We start from the raw sequence: 24,634 nt of genomic DNA, 5'->3' as shown, positions 1-24,634 counted from the left end.
AAAATTGCACTCTTCTTGGAAATCTTTCTCCTAGATTGCCCATAGTCATGCATCTTCTGTACATGTTCTCATACTTCAGGTTAATCACGTATCAGCATCTATGAAAACTTTAGGGTAATTTTGTTTCACAAAAAAACAAAGCTTTTGTCACCACCTGAGAGTCTGCGTGCACAGAGAGTAGAGAACAGCAGAGCTGAATTGAGGTGTGGGGCAGGCATCTGGCCAGGCTCACTCACTAAGTAACGGGCTCTTCCTCACGTGTTTGCCTTCTAGAAAAGCTTCAGAGTCACACCTCAGCAAAATGTCTGCATGTTATGATCCTTGGGGTTTACCTCAAAGAACTGGTAACTTAAATCATTTAATGTGCAAACATCAAGAGACAGCCATTCTTCATAAAAACCTCATTTAACCCAGTCTGACCAGAGAGAAACCTTCCGCAAGAGTGCACTTTTAAGAGTTACATGCCAAAGTTTTAAGGCATTTTAACCACTTGGGATGGTGATCTTCCTGAAATGGGTTATACGTCCTTGTATTTTTGAAACATGCTATACTGAATATAATGGTACTTTTTCTCCACGGTTTCCAGTCATATTGAGGCTCACAGTGCTTTACTATGATTTCTGACAGGAGTAGTTCTCATACTTATCCAGGAAGTGAAGTTCTTGAAAGTCCAATAAAACAAGGAGAGAGAGAGAGAAAATGTACAACAACTCATGCAGCTTTGTGCTAGGTTAAAAAACATGTTATACCAGAGTTTATTATAGACAGAGGGAAACAGTTTCCAGAAACTGTAGAGATATAGGGAGCCACTTCTTTACCTACAGGCCTGGGAGCTTCTTACAGGTTTCCATTAATTTGTTATTTTGCTTTAAAAAAAGTAGTTATTGAGCTCCTGTATATTGTACATTGTTCAAGGACTCCTACATTCCTTACCCCAACCATTTCAAACTCCTACTTCAAGTGCCTGTGGGCCCACCGGGAGGGGACGTGACTACAGGCTCTGACCCTACAGCTGACTTACTGGTTGATCATTAATTGACTTTTTGGAGGCCCTGCCTCATAGTGTGATTGCAACTGATGAAGATTATTTATCCAGCAGACCAGTCCTGTCCAAGGGGATTTGTTTACATAAGAGAACAAAGTCAAGATTCAGAATGTTAATGAGAAGAGGAAATCTCCTGGTCAGTCATTTATTCCCCTTTCTCTATGGTTTGCGAGGGCTCTCTAAGAAAAAGGATAAACCCGTCAGATAGCCTGAATTTGCAGCCAATAACAGTGAATACTTTGATGTGTAATGAAACTTGATGTGACTCAGCAGATACAACATCCAAGTTAGGACTCTTCTCTCCTTGTTTGCCAGAAAGGCTGTCACCCAGAGTAGAACTCTTCAGGAGGCTGATTCGTGTCAATGTATGGCAAAAACCACTACAATATTGTGAAGTAATTAGCCTCCAACTAATAAAAATAAATCGAAAAAAATAAATAAATAAAAAGCAGAGACCAAAAAAAAGATAAAGAAAAACAGCTTTGTCATGATTTGATTCTCTGTACACAAGTCCGAAAAAGAGTCAACTGGAGAACTGCCTTAAAAGTCAGGACACCTTGTTTGTAGTCTTGGTCCACCACTGCTTTCCCCTAACCTCCTTGGCCAAATAATTTACCCTCTTGGTGGAACTTACGTCTCCCCCTCTGTAAATTCTGGGCCAGCTGTGAAATTCTTTGCCCTGCAAGTTCTAAGACTGTTCATTTCTTTGAACTGTCCTTACTTCCGTAGAAAGCAGATTTGGACCCAACATTAAATAGCCAAAACAGCCAGAGCAAGGATCAGCAAACTTTTTCTGTAAGAGGCCAGACAGTGACTATTTTAGGCTATGAAGCCCCTACGGTTGTAGCTAGTCATAACTGTCATAACGAGTCCACTCTGCTGTTGTAGAAGGAAAGCAGCTGTAGACAGTATATAAGCAAATGGACAGGGCTGTGTTCCCATAAAACTTTATGATGCTGAAATTTGAATTTTATTTAATTCTCATACAATGTTATATTAATGTGTTTTTCCCCCAACCATTTAAAAACATACAAAACATTCTTAGCTCACAGGCCATACGAAACAGATAGCAGGCTGGCTATGGCTTACGGGCCTTCGTTTGCCTATTTCTGAGCTAGAACCCTGATGGAACAGCTCAGTATGGTTGGAATGCAGTGAGACTCAGTAGAATATGGTGATAGATGAGCCCAGGAGGTAACAGAAAAAACCTTAGAGAGCCTTGGAAGCCTTTTTAAGGACTCTGACCCTTATCCTAGGGATAGTAAGGATCCACTGAAGTATTTGGAGCTGAATAGTAATAGGGTCCAAACTATATTTTATAAAAACCACTGTGGCGTGGCTGTTGTATAAAGAATGAATCAGAAGGAACATATGTGAGAAGTATCAAGGAGATAGAATCCATAGGCCTTGTTGACTGTCCATGTATGTGTATGGAGGAGAGAATTATCCCCATCTTTATCTGTTTACCCAAGCCAGATTTCCAGGTGTTCCTTCTTGCAATCTCTCTCTGTCCCTGCCAAGTGGGATAGCCCATTTGTGTGAATTCTCATTGGAGTTTGCAGATGGTGGTATAAACTCGGCACTGCTTCAGTGCTGGGCATCTTTCATGGCCTGTGCAGTCCAATCAAGCCCGCTCTATACCATGGGCTCTAGTCATACCCAGACCATTTGCAGATCTCAGAATAAGCAAGGCTGCCTTCTGCCTCCTGACTTCTTTACGTGCCACTTGCTGTGCTGTATGTCTTTCTGTCCTTAACAATTTCAGTTCAGTTCAGTCGCTCAGTCATGTCTGACTCTTTGCTGCCCCATGGACTGCAGCATGCCAGGCCTACCTGTCCATCACCAACTCCTGGAGCTTGCTCAAGCTCATGTCCATCGAGTCGGTGATGCCATGCCACCATCTCATCCTCTGTCATCCCCTTCTCCTCCTGCCTTCAATCTTTCCCAGCATCGGGGTCTTTTCCAGTGAGTCAGTTCTATGCATCAGGTTAATACAGTCAGTACTTCACAAAGTATTGGAGTTTCAGGTTCAGCATCAGTCCTTCCAGTGAATATTCAGAACTGATTTCCCTTAGGATTGACTGGTTTGATCTTCTTGCAGTTCAAGGGATTTTCAAGAGTCTTCTCCAACACCACAGTTCAAAAGCATCATTTCTTTGGCACTCAACTTTGTTTTTAGTCCAATTTTCACATCGATACATGACTACTGGAAGAACCACAGCTTTGACTAGACAGACCTTTGTTGGCAAAGTAATGTCTCTGCTTTTTAATACGCTGTCTAGGTTGGTCGTAACTTTTCTTCCAAGGGGCAAGTGTCTTTTAATTTCATGGCTGCGGTCACCATCTGCAGTGATTTTGGAGGCCAAAAAAACAAAGTCTGTCACTGTTTCCATTGTGTCCCCATCTGTTTGCTGTTTGCCATTAAGTGATGGGGCTGGATGCCATGAGCTTAGTTTTTTGAATGTTGAGTTTTAAGCCAACTTTTTCCACTCTCCTTTCACTTTCATCAAGAGGCTCTTTAGTTCTTCGCTTTCTGCCATAAGGATGGTATCATCTGTGTATCTGAGGTTATTGATATTTCTCCTGGCAATCTTGATTCCAGCTTCTGCTTCATCCAGCCTGGCAACTTGCATGATGTACTCTGCGTATAAGTTAAATAAGCAGGGTGACAATATACAGCCTTGATGTACTCCTTTCCCGATTTGGAACCAGTCCCTCATTCCAAGTCCAGTTCTAACTGTTGCTTCTTGTCCTGCGTACAGATTTTTCAGGAGGCAGGTCAGGTGGTCTGGTATTCCCATCTCTTGAAGAATTTTCCACAATTTGTTGTGATCCACACAGTCAAAGGCTTTGGTGTAGTCAATAAAGCAGAAATAGATGTTTTTCTGGAACTCTCTTGCTTTTTTGATGATTCAACAATTTGGTGAATACCAGCTAGTCTCTGAGGACAGCCTAAGTGTCACCTGCTGTGTGAAGCCCGTCTGGAGCCCCTGGTAGAGGTCAAACATCTATGCTAGTAGCATTGCTACTTAACAGACACACATTATGTATCTAGCTGCCTGACTAGGCTATGAGCTCACACAGGGCATGGATTGGTTCACAGTAAGCCTTCAGTGTACAGGCCTTGAATGAAGGGATGGTGATGACCATGACAGGCATCATTAAGCATTTACTGTGTTCCAGGCTCTGCTAAAGGCTTTACCTACACAACTTCTCATAAAAACCTATTATTATTTCTGCTTTATAGATAAGGAAGCTCAGCTTAAGTAATGTGTCCAATATCACAGTTAGTCAGGACTTAAAGCCAGGTCTACGGGGGGTATCAGTAAACTACTGCAGTGGAATCAAACCAAACCCAGCCCTCCTCCAACAGTGACCTACAGTCAGTTGTGTTTATGTGTGATTGACTGTGTTTCACTGAAGTGGTAGACTGGGAACCTTGCCCCTGCACCAGCTGTGTAAGATGCTGAAACTGACCCCATTCAGTAGGGGTCAGTGGGTATGTGTGGGTGAATGTGTTACCAAGTACTGCTCGCCACACAACAGGCCAGTAAATCAAGAGGCAAGTTGTTGGGGCACCGAATAGTGAATTTATTCAGAAAGCCAGTAAACCGAGAAGATGGTGAACTAATGTCCCAAAGAGCCCTCTTGCCTGAGTTAGAACTCAGGCTTCTTTTCTACTAAAAGAGGAAGGAATAAAGTCAAACATTTCCTGGTTTAGTCAGCCTCCTGAGGGGAAGTGTTAATTTCTTCCTTCCTGCAAGTCATTCAGAGGTGGGCCTGTTCAGGAGTTTTCCTGTGAGCTAAACAGAGGAATTTTAGCTTACGGCTCATTACCTGTGAGGCAGGATTCCCAGAGATGGGCCATTACATATAATTTAATTTTATAGGTAACATCCCTTTAGTGATTAACGGGTAATAAAATTAAAAAGGTTCTTCCCTATTACAGAGAGAGAGGGAAGGGAGCAAAGAGCTAAAGTAGGTGTCTGGAGAGGCTCTTCCAGAAAGAAAACAAAGACTGGAGTGATACCATTTATCATAATTGCCTTTGTGTTTGCAGACAGAAACTCAGTTTCCTGGCTGGCCCCCTAACCCAAGTCGACTATATCATGAATCTCGGTGGCTAGTTAGAATGTGCTTTATGATGAGGTGACAGTTGGGGTCATTGTCCTCATAAGCCAGTTCATTTCAGCTGCTTATTTTATGTGCACCTACTGTGCCAGGTCCTATGCTAGATTACAGGGACAAGGCGCTTCACCTCAGAGAGTTTATAGCCTAGTCTACCACTGTGCACCAGGACCTGCTCGCTTGGCACATCCATATACCAAAATCTCTAGTCCTCAGACTTATATCCAGTTATCACAGTTACCTGGCTGACTATGAGAAATACCCTGGAAGCAGTCTAGATAAAGCACTCAAAGTCAGGGGAGGGAGAGATTCCATCTAGCTGGGAATGAAAAAAGCTTTCAGAAGGAGGGAACTTTTGAGCTGGCCTTTTAGGGTTTGGATTTTGTTACATAGAAAGAGGGCATCCCTGAGTGAAAAGCTCAAGCAAAGATCTCTGGGTGGGGTGGGGCAAGGAATAGGGAGGAGTCACTTTGGCTAGCACCACGGGATAAGCAAAAGCTTGCAGCATGGGAGCAAAGGCTGGCAAATTGGTTGGGAAGTAACTCTTGTAGACCTTGAATGTTAATCCAGAGAGTCAGGAGGGTTTTAGTCTGTGGTTGATGGGCCCCCTGGAAAGTTAAAAAAAGTAGCCACCTCCCACCTCATGTATGAGCATGGTTGTCACGAGGAGTGCTTCTGTTTCTCCGTCTTCTATCTTTGCACCATAGTTCCTGGACCTTTCCTTCAACAGCCTGACGGCGGAGGCCATCTGTGACCTGGGGATTCTGCCACATCTCCGTGTCCTGCTCCTCACAGGCAATGGCCTCACCTCTCTGCCACCCAGTTTGGCTGTCGCAGAACAGTAAGTCCCATATCCCAGAGTCTGTCCCATGTGTTTCCCTCCTGAGTACAAGTATCCAAAGAAATAGTCCAAAGCAGTTCTAAAAGGCTGTAAGGACAGACTGTGAGTGTTCAGAGCCAGGAGAATGCCACCTACTGAAGCTCCCAGTAAAGGTACCGGTGGAAGCAAGGCCCCAAGAGTTGGGGAGGCCTCAGCTAGGGAGTCCATACCCCTCCCCAGTAGGAAGTGACATGGGTGTCTGCATGTCACTGTCCTTTCCTCTGATTGCTCATTCGTAAGTTGTGGCTATTGCTCTTGCAGACTATTCCCCTTCATGAACCCTCTAAATAAGCTTTGCGTATTTCCATTCTGCACATTTGTTGAGGCCGTGCCTTCTGGCCAGAATGTACTGGCCCTTTCTCTTGTAATAATAGTAATACATGTGTAATGCTTACTATGTGTCAGATACTGTTCTGACACTCTTAATATATACTAACTCATTTAATCCTCACAACCCTGTGAGGTAAGCATCCTGTTATCATCACCCTCATTTTATAGATGAGGAAATTGAGGCACCGGTAGATTAAATAACTCAACCAGAGTTACAAAGCCAAGTCGCAGAGGCAGAATTTGAACCAAGTCCATCTGACTCCAGAGAACAGGCTTATGACCATTACTTTCTCTTCTTGTGTTGCTTCTGTACATATTCCAAGGGCTACCTCAGACTGTCCTCTTTCCCTATCAGAAGCCTTTCTATCTTAACCATTTTAAATGTACTGTTCAACAACATTAAGTACATTCACACTGTTAGGCAACCGTCACAACCATCCCACTCCAGAACTCTGTTCATCTTGCAGAAATGCCATCAACTTTGACCAATGGACATTATGCTTTTAAGAGGAATATCAGATAATTCCTTGGATTCCAAAGATATTCCTTTTTACCTTCAAGGCAGAGCAGCCATCATACCTACTTTTGATAACTGGTATCAGTCACCTGGCCAATATAATAAACCCCTCTTTTCCTGCCTGTTGGTTCAGTGGAATAAAGAACCCAAGAGGCCAGAAGTAAACTTAACTTCCAGTTAAGTCGAACTATTTTTGTGTCCCCTGTAAAAGTATTCCTCCCAAGGAAACTCAGAGCTCTAACTTAGGAACTCAGAGCTGCAGGAATTAGAAGCAAACTGTAAGAGGAGCTGCTTTCATTTTCATTCATTCATTCCTAGGCCTTTATGATCCGGTGTGAGAAAAACAGAATCAGTTTTAGTTGCTAGTTTAGGTGACACTCCATCCTGTAAGTCAGCATCCAAGCTCGCAGCGGGCAGTCTCCTAGCTAGTGGAATAAATAAGTTGTCAGAAGACTGTTTTACAATTCTGTTAGGTCACCTACTTCTGTGTGATGGAGTACATGGCAAAAAATTAAACTCCATATCCTTGAGTCCATTATTGTACTTCTTTGCCATGAAATGTGTTCCATGGTTAGAAGCAATGTTATGTGTACTACTGAAATAATGAATAAGACATTCTGTAACTCCACAGATTGTGATGCTTGGCAGAACACTGCAGTTAGGCAGGGAAAATCCATATCTCAAATACATATATATTTCAGTAAGGAAAAAAAAAATCACTGCTCCTTTTATGAAAGTAAATGTCCACTCTAGTCATCCTTCTACTGGATGATTGACTAATCCTCCTAGAAATGGTGCCATGTTAGCAACTCAGCATTAGCCTCTGTTATTGGCAGGTTGGGTGTTCAACATGACTGGTAGCCAAATGAATTTTGTGGAGGGGAAATAGGTAGCCTTCTTCCCTGCTGCCAAGGTCATTTTGCAAGTAGCAGGGTATCTAACTGACATTCATGGAATGGGTCATCTTGTTCACCTGATCATTGAGAGTCTTATCTGAAGTGGATAGTCTTTGGGAGAATTCACACGAGATACAAATAATTCTCATCCTGTATGCATGAGACAAGTGCTCGGGCCTGGTGCACTGGGAAGACTCAGAGGGATTGGGTAGAGAGGGGGGCGGGAGGGGGGATCGGGATGGGGAATACATGTAAATCCATGGCTGATTCATGTCAATGTATGACAAAACCCATTACAATATTGTAAAGTAATTAGCCTCCAACTAATAAAAATAAATGAAAAAAAAAAAAAAAAAAAAAACTCATCCTGTTCATTCTGAGAGGTCCATTCATATAATTCTCCCTCAGTCCTCCCTGTCAGCAGTTTTACATTATGTTTTCTAAGCTTTGACTCTTCAGCTAAACCACTGCACTTTTGGCTATCTCACCAACCAAGTAAAATGAACAGTCAGATCTTTTGTTCTGGGTTTTATCTCTTGGGAGGATTTCTCCTCCCCTGTCTTTCAGAGCCACATTGGTATGGAGTTATAATCTTGCAACACTCTGGTTTTGGTTAGTATCAGCATATCATGCAAAATCATTTGTAAATTCATTTGTATATTGTTCTCCTACACCCAGTGGTCATAGAACATTAGTTATGGGTTGATGGAGAAGAAACAGTACAGCAAGAGTAGGCATTGTGGAAATCTAAGCAATGTTAATTCATTCAATGTTTCCAGATTTGCTTGAGCTGATCTCCAAAGTTATTTTCATGTACTGAGGGAGTTCTGAACATTCAGGTCATAATGCACATCTCAGGAAACGTGGTCCCCTTAGTGGCCCATGGTCAGGTGTTCAGTCTCTACCAACATGCAGGAGTAAGCCCGAAGCTGTTTCTCAAAAGGAAAATAGTTATATGAAGAATAGAGCATAACTTTGCTCAAAAAATGATTCTGTAATTGGTGCCTTGAAAAGGCTCTATTCATAGAGTGAGTGATCATTCACTCTATTTATCATCCAAACCAGGAACATAGTTGAAAGGGAAAAGCACCACTATTAATTATTTGGCAATAACAGGTGAAAATTCAAACTGTCCTTGAAAACCAGGATATATGGTAACCCTATCTATACAGACTTAGACAGTTAGAACACAGTTGGACCTGCTGAGTCATAGCACCCAATACCCGTGGTAAATGACATTATGCCCAGAGAGCAACTTGCATGGCAGTTGGACCTGTTGCAGAGCCTTGCCTTGCTCTTCTCACACAAAACTAGCAGCCTCAGTAAATGGATCAGAACAGCACAAATGTTTTACATGTAGCTGCCCAAATCAAAAAAAAGCCAACAAAGCTTTGTAACTTTTTCTTAGTAGAAGGCAGTGAAAGATGTCTTTCACATTGGAGGTATATTCCAACATGCTCCAGATAGATACCTGGTCATCAAGAAAATTAATCATGGTGTCAGTTTCTTGAATTTTTGTGAGGTCTACCTCCATCCTGTGGCACAGTCCATACTGATGCATCTAAAGTATTTGAATTTCCTGCCCATTAGCTCCAGTCAATATAGTGTTCTGTGGAATACCAAAATAATCAAGATTTCCATGGATTAGATTATGAGTTAATGTAGCCCCCGGGAAGAGAACAAAGGTATACTGCTGTCCCTGTCAGGTGAAAGCAGACTGCTTCTGGTAGTTCTTGTTCATTAATAAAGAGAAAGTAACATCTGGCATGGGCTTCCCTGGTGGCTCAGAGGTTAAAGCGTCTGCCTCCAATGCGGGAGGCCCGGGTTCTACCCCTGGGTCGGGAAGATCCCCTGGAGAAGGAAATGGTTAACCCACTCCAGTATTCTTGCCTGGAGAATCATCACAAGTGCTAGGGGCTGTGTTGATGTGCTACAGTAAGAAGAGTCCACATAGGGAACAGTGGGTGAAATTGGAATCACCATGTGATTGAGTAATTTACAGTCATTCTTCAAGACCTGTCTTCTGCACAAGTCAAATAAACAAGATAAACAGGGATGTTATAGGACTCATTATCCTTCTACTTTTCCAGTCTTTAGTGTTTGCAGTAATCTCTGCAGTTACCTCAGAGATGTGGAATTATCTTTGATTTACTGTTCTGGATGCAAAATTCCTAGGGCTTCAATTTGGCCCTTCCTATTATAAGAGCCCTCATGTTATTGGTCAGTAAAAAAGTGTGGTTATTTTGTCAGTGGCTTAGTGCATCTTTTCTAATGATGCAAGAACTGGGGAGATAACCACAAAGTAGGTTTGTGAGTTGACCAGGTCCATTCACAGGCTAAATTTCCATTCTTCCTTTGAATCGTCACAATTGCCTACTTTCTGATATGGACCACCATTCCTTTCATACCCCAGACTTAGCACCAGTTTCCAGATATTTTCTAGTTATGTTTGAAAGCGTTCACTAGCACTCTCTATATTGTAGGAAATGTTCTATGTCCACATTGTCCAATATGGTAGCCACTAGTCATATTGAGCACTTGAGATGTGGTTAGTGTGACTGAGGAGCTGAGTATTCCATTTTATTAAAGTTTGATTAGTTTTAATTTACATGTAGATAATCAGGAACTGAATGAGAAACCATGACTCCCCTGTGGGCAACTCAAATTACTTTTTTCCCTCACCAGATCTAGAGTTCTTTTGGCATATAGGTCATCAATAACTCCAAATCAGCTTAATTCATTTATAGAAATTGAAGTTGTTTGAAGCTAGTCTTCAGTCCCTGCAAGGATCACACTGTTTTCTAGTTCACACTTCCTCTTTGGATTTAGTCCTCCACTGCCCTAACTTAAAACAGGGGCAGTTGATTGGGGCTCCCTTTCTATGACATACTCTGGACTCCAGTTTTTGGCCTCCTGGACTAGCAAGGTTGTCAGAATCTCTACTTAGCTTCTCAGCCACTTCTGGAGTAAGCAGAGAGCCCTAGGCGAAAAGTGGCCCCAAATGTTACATGAATCCCTTCAGGTTTTCTCCTTCTTCCAAATCTTGGTGCCCTAACTTTTCACAGCTTATTAGTTCCCAGATGCCCTAAAAAAGATTGTCTTTTATATATGTATATATAGTCTGGATTTTATAGTTTACACTTGGGAGAGAGTTGGCTCATGGTATTTAGTCTGCAGGACCATAAGCCTTTCCATTTATTTTGGCCAGGTGCCTAGGTGCCTGGTATGGAACCATTTTAAACTAAATAAACTAGCTGGCTATTTTATGAACCACTCCAATGATACAAATATGGGCTGGAGTTTTTCAGGAAGACCAGCTTGCCCTCCCCCTTCCCCTTCTCTGCTCACTCCAAGGCAGTTTTCCCTTGGTTTGGGGATGAGAGAAATGGGCTTAGTTCTGCTTCTGAGGGTACCTTTCTTTAGGATCCCAGGTTCAAGTGAGGATCTCCAATTCTATGCCCCACCTTCTCTTTCAGTAATATCAGCAAATATCCTTATGGCAAAAGTAGCTTTTTATGCCCAGTTTCTACCTCTGGAGTTTTATTTTTATTTTTTTTCATGTGGACTATTTAAAAAAATCTTCATTGAACTTGTTACAGTATTGCTTCTGATTTTTGTTTTGGTTTTTTGGCTGCAAGGCCTATGTGATCTTAGCTCCCTAACCAGAGATAAAACCTGCACCCCCTGCATTGGAAGGTGAAGTCTTAACACTGGACCTCCAGAGAAATTCCTGTCTCTGGGGTTTTAGATTTTGCCACAGTACTTTACTGTCTTTGCATCTCTTGCATCTTTTTGTTTGTTTTTTAAAAAAGTTTTTATTGGAATATAGTTGATTTACAATGTTGTGTTCATTTCAGGTGTGTAGCAGTGTTAATCAGTTATACGTGTACATGTATCTACTCGTGCTTAGATTCTTTTCCCATATAGGTCATTATAGAGTACTGCGTAGAGAGGTCCCTGTGCTATACTGTGGGCCCTTATTGGTTCATCTGTTTTATATGTAATAGTGTGTATATGTCAGTCCTAATCTCCCAGTTTATCTCCCTCCCTCCTCCTGTGTGCACTCTACAAAGTCATTTAGAGGAGAGCCTCACTGCGGCCAGGAATGGTGCCCTTCATCTGTCCTACCTTATCCCACTTGGCCTCTGCCAGGGTCATTATCTCCAAGTGCTTCTGTGATTACCAGTTCTTGGGGTGACACAACATACTTGGGAGTCTTCCCTGACCCCAAATTGTGCAGTGTTCTTCCTATAGAATGTTTCCCCTAATTCTGCCACCCTGGTATTTTCCATGAACATTACTAATGCCTCTCCATCCTGCCCCAACTTGGTCACACTGAGTCCATCAGTAGACATGTGCAACCTTTCTCCATACAAAAGATTGAATGTAGACCCAGAGGGATCGGGTGGAGAGGGAGGTGGGAGGGGGGATCGGGGTGGGGAACACATGTAACTCCATGGCTGATTCATGTCAATGTATGACAAAACCCACTGCAATGTTGTAAAGTAATTAGCCTCCAACTAATAAAAATAAATGAAAAATAAAAAAAAAAAAGATTGAATGTGTGAGTGGGGTTTGGGGAGGGGGGTCAGTTGGAAAGGGGATTACACTTTCTGGTACCTCTCTCTGCAGAAACCATTCTTGGGCACTAGAGAAGTTTCCAAGGTGGTTAGGCTTCTTTTTTTTTGGTAGGAGGGGGCCACACCACATAGCATGTGGGATCTTGATTCTGAACCAGGGATTGAACCCATGTCCCCTTGCTTCAGAAGGCTGGAGTCTTAACCACTAGATCATCAGAGAAATCCCCTGGTTAGGCCTCTTGATTGATTCCCTATCCTCCATTTCTTTCTGGGAATGATGGAGCTTGTCCCGTGCCCTTGATCATTATCCCAGGTCTTTGTGCACACAGGGAGGCGTCTGTCACATCGCTGACCACCAAGAGGTACATCCTGAGGTTCCCAGCGCTGGAGACATTGATGCTGGATGACAACAAACTCTCCAACCCCAACTGTTTTGTCAGCCTGGCCGGGCTCAGGAGGTAAAGCTAAAAGCCTCTCTCTGTAGGGCCCTCTGTCACCCCCATCCTTGCTCACACCTTGAGTGCTGCTCTGGAAGCCAAAAGGCCTGGCTTTAAATCCCAGTTCCTCCACTTACCTCAGCTGTGTGGCCATGGGTAAGTCATCTCCCCTCTGAGCTTTAGCTCGAGCCAAAAAAGTGGGGCACTAGTAAAGATATTTCTGATCACATGATTGGTTTAGAAGCAGCAAAGAGGAGAAAACGGGATCCTGACCCTAAGAGAAGAGATGGAATAAAAGAAAAAAGAATGAGAATCAGAAAGATAAGTTAAACTCTGAGTTCCACCTATAGACAGCCCTCTATACATCCACAGATTCAACCAACATAGAACCTGTGTGGTTCTATGTGGAGGCCTGACTGTATTTGGTTAAAGCAATGAAATGCTGGCCTTTAAATAATTAAGTTTTAGATCTCTGGAAATTTTACTTGGGGTTCAAATGCCATTTACTGTATGCCACTTTGTGCCACATTATTTACATATTTTGTCATTTAATCCTCTCAAGAACCTCAAAAGGTTAGTAAATGCTACCCCCATTTTAGAGGTAGGGATATTGATACCCGAGAGGGTAAGTCACTGGCTCAAGGTCACAGAGGAGGAGTAAGTGTCCAAGACTGATTCCATGTTCTTTCCCTAAAGTTGCTTGGTAAATGTCCCTGAGGTATCATTACTGCTGTGATTCTGTATTCACTTTCCATAATTGAAGACTGAAGAAGTTAAGCCTGGACCAAAACAGGATTTTCCGGATCCCGTACCTACAGCAGGTTCAGCTCCGAGATGGGTCTGGAGACTGGGTTGGAGGCAGGGGGAGTCCCCGGAAACAGCCCCAATCCATGCTGCAGCCCAAGTCGTGGATATATGAGGCCTCAGATGACCAGCCGGATTATACTATACTGCCCATGAAAAAGGATGTTGACCGGACAGGTTAGTGATACCCCTTGTTAGAGAGACTCTTGACCCATGGTGTGAATAAGCGTCTAAGAATTGATTCTGAAAGTCTGTGGCTCTCTGGGGAGCTCCTGCTTCTCAACTGCTGGGCCTGGGGAGATTGAGGTCTCACATGAAATATTTCAGTAACTTCCTACCTGTTCTGTCAGTCAAGATGTTTTTACAACCCAGGTACAAGTGGATTTTTTTTCCTTTTTATCTCAAATAGTAAGAGGCTAAAAGTAAGGCTTTCCAGTGATGGTTAATTCTGGGGTGCATTGGCATTCTCATGGGACTCAGGCTCCTTCCATCCTCTCTTCTCCATCCTGAGCCTGCTTGCTTGTCCTTCCTTGCTTGTCCATTTGCATGTCTTCTTTAGAAAGATATCTATTCATATCCTCTTGATTGTTTATTTTTTTTACTATTGAGTTTTGAGTTTTTAAAAAATGACTTTTTGGATAGGAATCCCTTGTTCAGGTACAGTAATTAAAAATATTTTCTCCCCTTCATTAGGTTATATTTTCATTTTGTTCATGGTTCCCTTTGCTGTGCAGAAGCTTTTTAGTTCGAGGTGTACTGATTCAGTTATACATTTATATGTATATGTTTATATTTTTTCGGTTCTTTTCCACTATCATTTATTGCAAGATTTTGAAAATAGTTCCTGTGCTATACAGTACGTCCTTGTTGTTTATTTTGTATATAGTGGTATGCATCTGTTGGTTCCGTGCTCCGTTATGCTTCCTCTTTCTTCCCCTTTGGTACCCATAAGTTTGTTTTCTGGGTGAGTTTTTCTGTTTCATAAATAAGTTCATTTGTACAATTTTTAAAATTCTATGTATAAATGATATCATATGATATCTGTCTGTCTCTGTATGACTTCACTTAGTGTGATAATTTTTAGGTCCCTGCATGTTGCTGCAAATGGTATTATTTCACCCTTTTATGTGGCTAAGTAATATTCTATTGTGTGTGTATCACATCTTCTTTATCCATTCATCTATTGATTGACACTTAGGTTGCTTCCATGTAGTGGCTGTCATATATAGTGCTGCTCTGAACATGGTGGGGGTACATGTTTCATTTGAAATTAGTGTTTTTGTCTTTTCTGGGTATATACCCAGGAGTGGGGTTGCTGAATCAAATGGTAACCCTATTTTTAGTTTCTTAAACAGCCTCCATACTGTTTTCCATAGCAGCTTCATCAATTTACATTGCCACTAACAGTGTACAAGGGTTCCCTTTTCTCCACACCTGCTCCTACATTTATTATTTGTAGACTTTTAGTTGATGGCCTTTCTGATCTGTATGAGATGATACTTCATTGTAGTTTTGATTTACGTTTGTCCAATGATTAGTAGTGTTGAGCGTCTTTTCATGTGCCTGTTGGCCATTTGTATGTCGTCTTTGGAGAAATAAAGGAATGTTCTAGTTCTGTAAAAAATGTCACAGGTAAATTGATTGCATTAAACTGATTACTTTGGATACTGTGGCCATTTTAATAATATTAATTCTTCCAATCCAATCTATGGTATATCTTACTATTTCTTTAAATCATCTTATTTCCTTTATCAATGTTTTACAGTTCTCAATATATAAGTCTTTCACCTCCTTGGTCAGGTTTATTCCTAAGTATTTTATTCTTTTTGATTTCAATTTTAAAAGGAATTTTTTTCTACTTTCTCTTTCTGATATTTCTTTTTTAGTGTAAAGAACTACAAGTGATTTCTGTATGCTAATTGTTTTTAAAATTTTATTTACTTATTTATGGCTGTGCTAGGTCTTCATTGCTGTGTGAGCTTTTCTCTAGTTTTGGCAAGCAGGGACCATTCTCTAGTTGTGGTGCACTGGCTCTCATTGCAGTGACTTCTCTTGTTGCAGAACATGGGCTGTAGGGTGCTCAGGCTTCAGTAGTTGCAGCACCTGGGCTCAATAGTTGAGGCTCCCAGACTCTAGAGCACAGGCTCAGTAACTGTAGTGAATGGGCTTAGTTGCTCTGTGGCATATGGGAGCTTCCCGGATCAGGATCAAACCTGTGTCTCCTGCATTGGCAGGTGGAATTTTTACCTCTGAGCCACCAGGGAGGCCTTCTATATGTTAATCTTGTATCCTGCTACCTTGCTGAACTCATTTATCAACTCTAGTTTTGTGTGGAGTCTTTAGGGTTTTATATATACATAGTATAATGTTATCTGCATATATGACGATTTTACCTTTTCCCTTTCAGTTTAGGTACCTTGTATTTCTTTTTCTTGTCTGATTATTGTGGCTAGGGCTTCCAATACCATGTTGAATAGAAGTGGTAAGAGTGGGAGTCCTTGTCTTGTTCTAGATTTAGCTGAAAGGCTTTCAGCTTTTCACAGTTGAGTATTATGTTGGCTGTATTTTGTCATAAATAGCTTTAATTATGTTGAGATATGTTCTCTCTGTACCCACTTTGGCAAGAGTTATTTTCTTATCATGAATGAATGTTGAATTTTATCAAATGCTTTTTCTGCATCTGTTGAGGTGATCTTGTGGTTATTGTCATTTCTTCATGTATCACATTGATTTGAGTCAACACATCTGTTCTCTATGTCTGCATCTCTACTCCTGCCCTGCAAATAGGTTCATCAGTAATATTTTTCTAGATTTTATATATATGTGTGTGTGTGTGTGTGTTAATATGTGATAATTGTTTTTCTCTTTCTGACTTACTTCATTCTATGTAACAGGCTCTGTGTTCATCCACGTCACTAGAACTGACTCAAATTTGTTCCTTTTTATGGCTGAGTAATATTCCATTGTATATATATATATATACTACAACTGCTTTATCCATTCATCTGTTAATGGACCTGTAGGTTGCGTCTGTGTCCTGGCTATTGTAAACAGCGCTAAAGACATTGGGGTGTGTGTGTTTGTTTTAGTCGCTAAGTCATCTCTGACTCTTTGTGACCCCATGGACTATAACTTGTCAGGCTTCTCTGTCCTTAGGATTTCCCAGGCAAAGCATACAGGAGTGGGTTGACATTTCCTTCTCTTGGGATCTTCCCAACCCAGGGATTGAACCCACATCTCCTTTGGTTCAGTTCTTTACCAATGGCAGGCAGATTCTTTACCAGTGAGCCAACTGGAAAGCCCCGAACATTGGGATATATGTGTCTTTTTCAGTTACGGTTTTCTCAGGGTATATGCCCAGTAATGGGATTGCTGGGTCTTCATGGCTACATGTGGGCTCTTTTCTAGTTGTGGTATGTGGGCTTCTTGCTGTGGTAGCTTCTCGTGTTGCGGAGTGCGGGCTCAGCAGTTGTGGCACACAGGCTCAGTTGCTCCACAGCCTGTGGGATCTTCCCAGACCAGGGAATGAACTGGTGTTTCCTGTGTGGCAAGGTGACTTCTTAACCACTGGACCACCAGAGAAGCCCAGCACTTTAACCATTAGTCTTTATAAAGTTTCCCTTGCCCTGTTTTATTTTTTCTCCTTCATTCTTAATCCCTCCTCCCATTTCCCATTTTCATGTAAGTATCTGTTTTTGTGCTGAGTACATTTTCTGGATATATGGATATATCTCTGTGAAATATATTAGTTTGTGTGTAATGTGTTTTTAGTTTACATAATGGTAATATGCTGTTGAGCCCATTCTGTTACTTAATTTTTTTCCCACTCAGCGCTCTTTTTAAGGTTTTTCTTATTGCTATATGCCCATCCAGTTCTTCCTTTTATCTAATGCATAATATTCCACACTGTGCTTTAACCACACTTTATTCATTTATTCCCTTGCTAATGGACACCTACGTCACCTAACCTTGTGTATGTTTCTTACACATACCCCTGGCCAGAGTTTTTCTGGAATATTTACCTAGAAGTGAGTTTGTTGGATCACAGAGTATATGCATACATAGTTTAAATAAGTGCCACCTGATTGTTCTTCAAAATGGTGGCTCTGGTATACACTCATACTTGAAGAACATCAGAGTTCCTGTTTCCTTACAACCTTGCCTGCACTTGGTATTTCCAAGCTTTTTAATTGTTCTAAGTTTTGTTATTTTTGTAGGTATAAAGTGATATTTCATTGTTTTAATATCTATTTTATAAATATTGGTGATTTATAAGTAAGTATTTTTTCATTTACTTAGTTTTCAACTTTTATGAATTGTTATTTCATATCCCTTGATAGTTTTAATATTTTCAATTTCTTCTTTTATTTTGTAATCACCTGACTATATATTTCATCTGCAATGTAAGAGATGACATTTTGAAGAGAAATTCTCAAGTTTGATTTACCCAAGTATATTAGTTTGCTAAGACTGCCAGAATACCACACACTGTTTGGCTTAAACCACAGATATTTATTTTCTCATGTTCTGGAGGCTAGAAGTCCAAGATCAAGGTGTTGGCAGATTTAGTTTCTTTTTCAGCCTCTCCCCTCTGCTTTATAGACAGCTGCCTTCTTGCTGTATCCTCATTTGGTCATCTCTCTGTCTGAATTGTCTATGTCCTAATCTTCTCTTCTTACAAGGAGAACCTTCATATTGAATTAGGGTCTATCCTAATGAGCTTATTAACCTCAGTTACTTTTTTAAAGATGCTGTTTCCAAATAGTCTCATTCTGAGGTACCAGGGGGTTAGGACTTCAACATATGAATTAGGGAGGTGGTGGGGGATGACACAATTCAGTCCATCACACCAAACCTGTGCAGTTTTATCATATGGCTTATGCCTTTGGGTTCTTGTTTAAGTGTCTCCCTTTCTCGTGGTCACAAAGATAGTTTCCTATGCTGTATTGCTTTTCATTTTGCTGTTTGATTTGATTCTTTCAAAGAGGGTTTGCATATAATAGATTTTTCTCAGCCCATAAAATACCCCAAATTACCTTTGCTTTGTCATCATCCTTGAATGCTAGCTCACTGAATAGAGAACTGTAGCCTTAAAATAATTTTTCCTGAGAACTTTGAAGATTATGTTTGATTACCTTCTAAATCTATTGTTGCCATGAGAAGTCTGATACCAATCTGATTCCCATGCCTTTATAGGAAATCTATTTTTGCTTCCTGGAATAAGATTTCACTTTTTTCCTTTGGAAATTTGGCTAAGGTGCTTCTGGGTATGCAGTTCTTTTTTGTTTATTTTGTTAGGTACTTTGTTCTTTCCAAGATAGTTTCCTTTATCTTGGAAAATTTTTATTATCCTTCATTCCATTCTCTGTTTTATGAATTAGCTCTTCAGATGGACCTTTTCTTCTGTTTAAGACATTTATTAAATCTTTTATTTGATTATCATACTTTAAAATTACAAAATTAGTAACAGTTTCTCTTCCATAATGACCTAATTTTGTCTTAAAATAAAATAGTCTTTTGAATTCCTTAGAATCTAGACATTAATTATTCTATTTAAAGTTTTTATTCTTTTGGTTAAACCACCTCTCTTTTTTTCAGATGCTGGTTTTTCTTTTATATTTCATAACTTTCTTTCATGGTGCTAATTTTCCTCAAATATTAGGAAGTGCCTGACTATACATCTTTTGAATGGTTCCCAGTCTGAACCTTAGAACACAGGTTCTGGTTTCTGGAGTTCTTTCTTGTAACTGTGGGAAGGGCCAGGGCCTGAGTTCAGATAGAGTGTACCTCCGTTCATCTTCCTAGATGTGGGGGCTCTCTATCTCCCCAGAAGATCACTGCTTAGCACCCACACTTATGACCATGGCTCATCCTTTAGCTAACTCCTACTTTTTTCCTTTCACAAACCTTTCACAGATTCCTTTCAGACCCTTGTCATCGGAGTTGTTCTTGCTACATGGTGTTCCACCCGTATTATTGCTTATTTCATTTTAATATAACCTTCTCAATACGGTATCATTAACATGCGGAAGGGGTCCCATTAGTCAGGGCAAAGGTGAGTGATCCCTGCATAGGATCCAGACCCAGCAGATGCTTTGCTTTATTAGGTTGAACTCAGCTCTCTATTGGCTCCTCTTAGATGATTTAGAGAATGAAATCACTCTGCAGCCTCCTTCTCACTTGTCTCTCCTGAATTCACTGTCTTAATGCACTCTATTTCTACTAATATAACAAATAGTATTTTCAAATCCTCCGACAGAATATCTTTTATATACATTTTTCTCTTCTAAAACAGTTGGTTTGTCTTCTGACCAATACTGACTGCCCTGTAGTTCTGAGGCTCACAAGAGCTTGCATGGTACAAAGCCAGGAAGAAGATCAGTGTGGCTGATACATAGTGAGGGAGGGCCAGGGTAGCATGAGATAAGACTGGAGAAGTAGGCAGAGGCGAGATCAGACAGGACCTCCAAAGCCTGGCCAAGGAGTTTGAATTTTGTTCCAGGCACAAAGGGCGTGTTACCCGATGCATGTCACAGCTGGTTCCTCTTCCTAGTTAGCACTGAAGCTCAGGACCAAGGAGTACCCCCTCCGGGAGATACTCTGCTGTACACAGTGGGTGGCAGATGCAGACCCTGGCCTCCTGGGGGTCAGTTAGCACTCTCACCAATCTCCATTCTTTTCTCTTATATTTCAGAGGTCGTGTTCTCATCTTATCCTGGATTTTCAACCTCAGAGGTAGGAAATGCCTACTTTATATTTGTGTCCTTGCATTAGAACATTAGTTTTAGTAAACAAAAATAAGTTGACGGAGCCATGAGAGGTATTTGCATATATAACACTGAGGAAGCCCATTCACTGAACGCATATTTCCTGAGTCCTGACCATGTGCCAGGCACTATGCTGGCCTATGAAGATGTAGCAGGGGACTCAACCAACAGGTCCCAGGCCTCACACAACCCACATACCAGCTTCTATTGTTCTTCAGTAGGGATGATTCCTGCTTCAAGTGATCAAGCTGGCATTAAATTGAGGCTGCCACTAGGATGAAGCCTAGTAGCTCCTTAACAAGAACCCTCATCCCAAAGCTAGAGCAACCCTGGCCAAACACACTGCCATCTGGGATCTAATCCTTGGTGTCACAGGCTTAGACACTTGATTTTTGTCAGCACATAAAATTGTCTTTTTTCTCAGGGTAGATGCTCACTAAGCAAGTTCAAGAAGACTGACACACTAATATTTATCTATTTATTCACTTACTCATTTATAGTAAGAAGTACCATTATGCAGTTAGGCAACCTGCATCCTTGGATCACAACTCAGTATACCCCCTCCCCACAGATACAACTGGGTGAGAAATTATATCAATTGCTGTATTATTGCCACTTAACAAGCCAACACAGTTGTTGACTTCAAACAATGGCAATTTATTATATCTCACAATTATTTGGGTTGGTTAGGTGGTTCTGCTGGTGTTTAGCTAGGGCACATTCCTGCAGCTGGCAGGTTATCTGGGAGCTGGACTCACAGACAGCTGGCAGGACTTGTCATCTTTATGTTATCTTTTCATCCTGGACTTCTTTGTAGTATGGTGGCATTAGACTTCCAAGAGAGCAAGGTTCTGAAATTCAAGCAACGGCATTTTAATCTGTTGGTCAAAGTAAGCCATAGGCCGGTATAATACTGCAGTGCAGTTCTGATGCTAGCCATCTGGAATTAGCATGAGCCCACAAGAGCAGAGTCCCCAACAAGACTGCCCTCACTTTAGGCGCTAGTTGCAAGTGTGGGGGTTCCCAGGCTATTTGTAATGGCAATAAATTCTACAGCTGCCACGATCCCCTCAGGTTCAGTAATTTGCTAGAATGACTCATAGAACTCAGGAGACCATTATACTTCTGATTACAGATTGACTATAACGGCTGCAAATCAGGACCAGCCAAATGAAAAGATGCACAGTGAGGGCTGGGGGAGTTCGAAACGTAGAGCCTCTTTGCCCTTTCACTGTGGAATGAATTGTGTCATGCTCCCAACACAGCTGATGGGTGCACCAGCCAGGTAGCTCACCAGAGCCTCAGTGGCCAGGACTTTCACTAGAGTTTCATTGCATAGCCATGATTGATCGAACCATTGGCCACATGATTGAACTCGATCTCTAGCCCCTCTCCCCTCCCCAGAGGTCAGGCTGGCTCAAACCCCAGTCCTCTGATCACATGGTTGTCTTTATAGTATGGCCAGCCCCCATCCTAAGTCAGCTCATTAGTGTGAACTCAGGTATGATCCAAGGGGTTATGAATAACAAAGACATTCCTATCACTCTAGAGATTCCAAGGGTTTTAGAAGCTCAGTGCCAAAAACCCAGGACAAAGACCAGACAAATTCTTTATTGTGCAGCAGCCAGTCTGGTTTCAAAGGATTGGAGATAGAGACTGCAGGTCTGAATGGGAGGAGCAGCCAAGTCACTCTGCATAAAGTGGTGCCTAACGGATGGAAGGGCTTGTGGCTATAGAAGCCAGAGATTATTGGCGGGTTGCTTAGTGCTCAGGTCCCAATTGTGTGCCATCTGAGAATGCAGAGTGATTTGAATGGATGGAAACTTTTAGTGGCCCCTCTATCAACATCAAATACATCCCCCTCTAAGACAGGACCCTCTGTGACCCCAGCAGAGCCAGTCATGCCCTCAGGTCAGGACCTTCCAGACCCAAGCCTGTCTGGTTTTTTCTTCTCTGTGCTTCAGTCTGACTTACCCTCTTTGGCTCACATGGCCTCCCTCCAGATCGGGAATGGCACAGTTGAGGAGATGCCTTAAGAGACTGCTACCACCTTCCCCTCCAGCCTCTGGGAGATTACATTCTGATTTCCCTGAGAGGAGAGTTCCCAAGCACCATCACTGGTTTTTGTTTTACTCTCAACCATGACTCATCCACTTGTGGCTGTACAAGGTGGAGCCCAGGAAGAAACAAAATACTTGGCCCAGAGCAGGTGCTCCACAAATGGTCATTGAATGAGCAGGTGAAATATAAGTGACTTGCTCAAGATGACACAGCAGTTAATGGCACTTAGATGAATCGAGTTCATCTGAAGCCAGTCATTAGTCCAGCATCTACCCTGTGATTTCCTTTGGCTCTAACTCAGGGAATCAGTGAGTAAACTGAGTTTGGCATAGTTAATCCAACAACTTCCATTTTCAACTTGATCATCATCCAGGACTTAGCTGCTGTTTTATCCTGGAATGAAGAACCCTCCACTGTAGGATTGGATGAGCAAATCAGAGCAGTAGTTCAAGGCTCAACTCACTCCTGCTATCTCCTCACCAGGAAAAGTCCCCTTAATGATGTGAGCATGCACCTGCCCTTTTGCTTTCTGGAGAAATCTTAACCCAACTGTATAGAAGGGCAAGTTCAGGATAAGCCACTATAGGGCAGAACGTGAGAGGTGAGTAGGGAGCTTCTGCTGTCTGCACTGCTGCTGTGTCGTCCTTTGGCTTCAGAGAACTTGAGACTGGAACTTTGGGTGCCAGAGAATGAACTAACTATGTGACATCAGAGAACTTGGAGCCAGAACTCTAGGCCCTTGGTGACATCCCCCCTTATGACCCCAGAAGCCTCCTTTGGGCCAGCCCCTCTGGAATGGTCATTCTTTCCACCACCCTCCCTAGGAAGGGTCTGTTGGTCCACTTCTTTATCACCAGGGCGCTTTGACTTTGACTCTTTTCCTTCTAAGACGACCAAGGTATGTGCACTTCCGCCCATATTCGAGATTCTTCCTGTGAAGTCACTGAAGGCGAGGAACCAGACGCTGGCCCCGCCCTTCCCAGAGCTGAGGTACCTTAGCCTGGCCTACAACAAGGTGACTCTCAGCTTCTCTACCTCTCTCCCCAGGAGCACAGATGGGAGGGTGGGGTGTGAATTGCTCTGGCCTGAAAGCCAACCCTCCCGTTCCCTGCATCAGTAGAATTCAGGCTCAGGGGTTCTCAGGGTTGGGGAAACAGAAGGCAAAGCAGGCAGAGGCAGGAGCCCATTGATTCAGTCACAGATACTGATTGACCACTCACCATGTGCCAGGCTCTGTGCTGGGCACTGGGGATACAATTGCATGAGGAGATTCGACCTCTGCCCTTGCTGAGCTTATCACCTACAGGGAAGACGGAGCACGAACAAATAATCACAGCATAAACATGCCCAGTGTTGCGAAGACATTCACAGTGCTCTGAAGTATGTGAAGGGTAGGTCTCACCTCATATTTGGGACCAGGGAAGGTACTCTCGAGAGTGGTGGTTAAGCTGAGATGGAAATCAGGGAGCTTAGTGAGGTGAAGATTGAGGGTTGAGTGACTTGAGACATGTTTAAACCAAAGAGAACAGCAGATATAAAGTCCATGGAACAGATTTAATATGTGTTTCATTAACAAGTTTTATGTTAACATGTTTTTCCATATCCTGTAAAACTTCCTGTAAGCCCCACTAATTGAGCCCTACTCAGGTGTGAAATGCCAGCAACTTTTAAGAAACCTGGCTTACATTGCTTCTGAGGCAAGCAGTTAGTACAGCCAAACTCCCCAGGTGTTTTCCTCTAAGAGTTATAATTTTAGTCATAACATTTAGGTCTTTGATCCATTTTGAGCTAATCTTTATATATGGTGTGAGATAGGGGTCCAGCTTCATTCTTTTGTATGATATGCAGTTTTCTCAACACCTTTTATTGAAAAGAGTGTTCTTTTGCCATTTAATGGTCTGCTCACCCTTGTCAAAAATCAGTGGACCATAGATGTATCAGTATTATGGATTCTCCTTTTGTTCTTGAAACTGGTAATTTTCATCTTTTCTCTTTTTTTATTGATCCAAAATAGAAGTTACCCTTTTATTGACTTAAAAAAATAACTAGCTACTGTTTTCTTTGGATCTCTCTATTGTCTGTTTACTATTTCATTGATTTTTGCTCATAATTTTATTTCTCTCCTACTCACAATGAGTTTAATTGACTCTTCTTTTTCCTAGATTCCTAAGTAGTATAATTTTAGATCA

The 24,634-nt window shown here is 41.9% G+C and overlaps 1 protein-coding gene across 11 annotated transcripts in view; it reads left to right on the top strand.

Annotated features, from left to right (window-relative positions):
- The window catches only part of XRRA1 (X-ray radiation resistance associated 1), a 64,096-nt gene that overhangs the window by 25,092 nt on the left and 14,370 nt on the right, over positions 1-24,634 (top strand). For 3 of the 11 annotated variants that reach the window (XM_043907086.1, XM_043907079.1, XM_043907095.1), the window contains 5 exons: positions 5,881-6,014; positions 12,706-12,834; positions 13,577-13,794; positions 20,312-20,352; positions 23,335-23,460. The exons of 1 other annotated variant lie outside the window; for it this stretch is intronic. In XM_043907086.1, coding sequence (XP_043763021.1) covers positions 5,881-6,014; positions 12,706-12,834; positions 13,577-13,794; positions 20,312-20,352; positions 23,335-23,460 — 648 coding nt within the window. Of the gene's footprint in view, positions 1-5,880; positions 6,015-12,689; positions 12,835-12,854; positions 13,795-20,311; positions 20,353-23,334; positions 23,461-24,634 lie in introns of those variants that run through there. 7 more of the 11 variants (XM_043907134.1, XM_043907125.1, XM_043907104.1 and 4 more) reach the window with 6 other exon arrangements.

Source organism: Cervus elaphus, chromosome 1 (assembly GCF_910594005.1).
Source record: "Cervus elaphus chromosome 1, mCerEla1.1, whole genome shotgun sequence".
NCBI classification, from domain to species: Eukaryota; Metazoa; Chordata; class Mammalia; order Artiodactyla; family Cervidae; genus Cervus; species Cervus elaphus.
The sequence above is the reverse complement of the archived record's forward strand: the minus strand, read 5'-3'. Positions and strand labels throughout refer to the sequence as shown.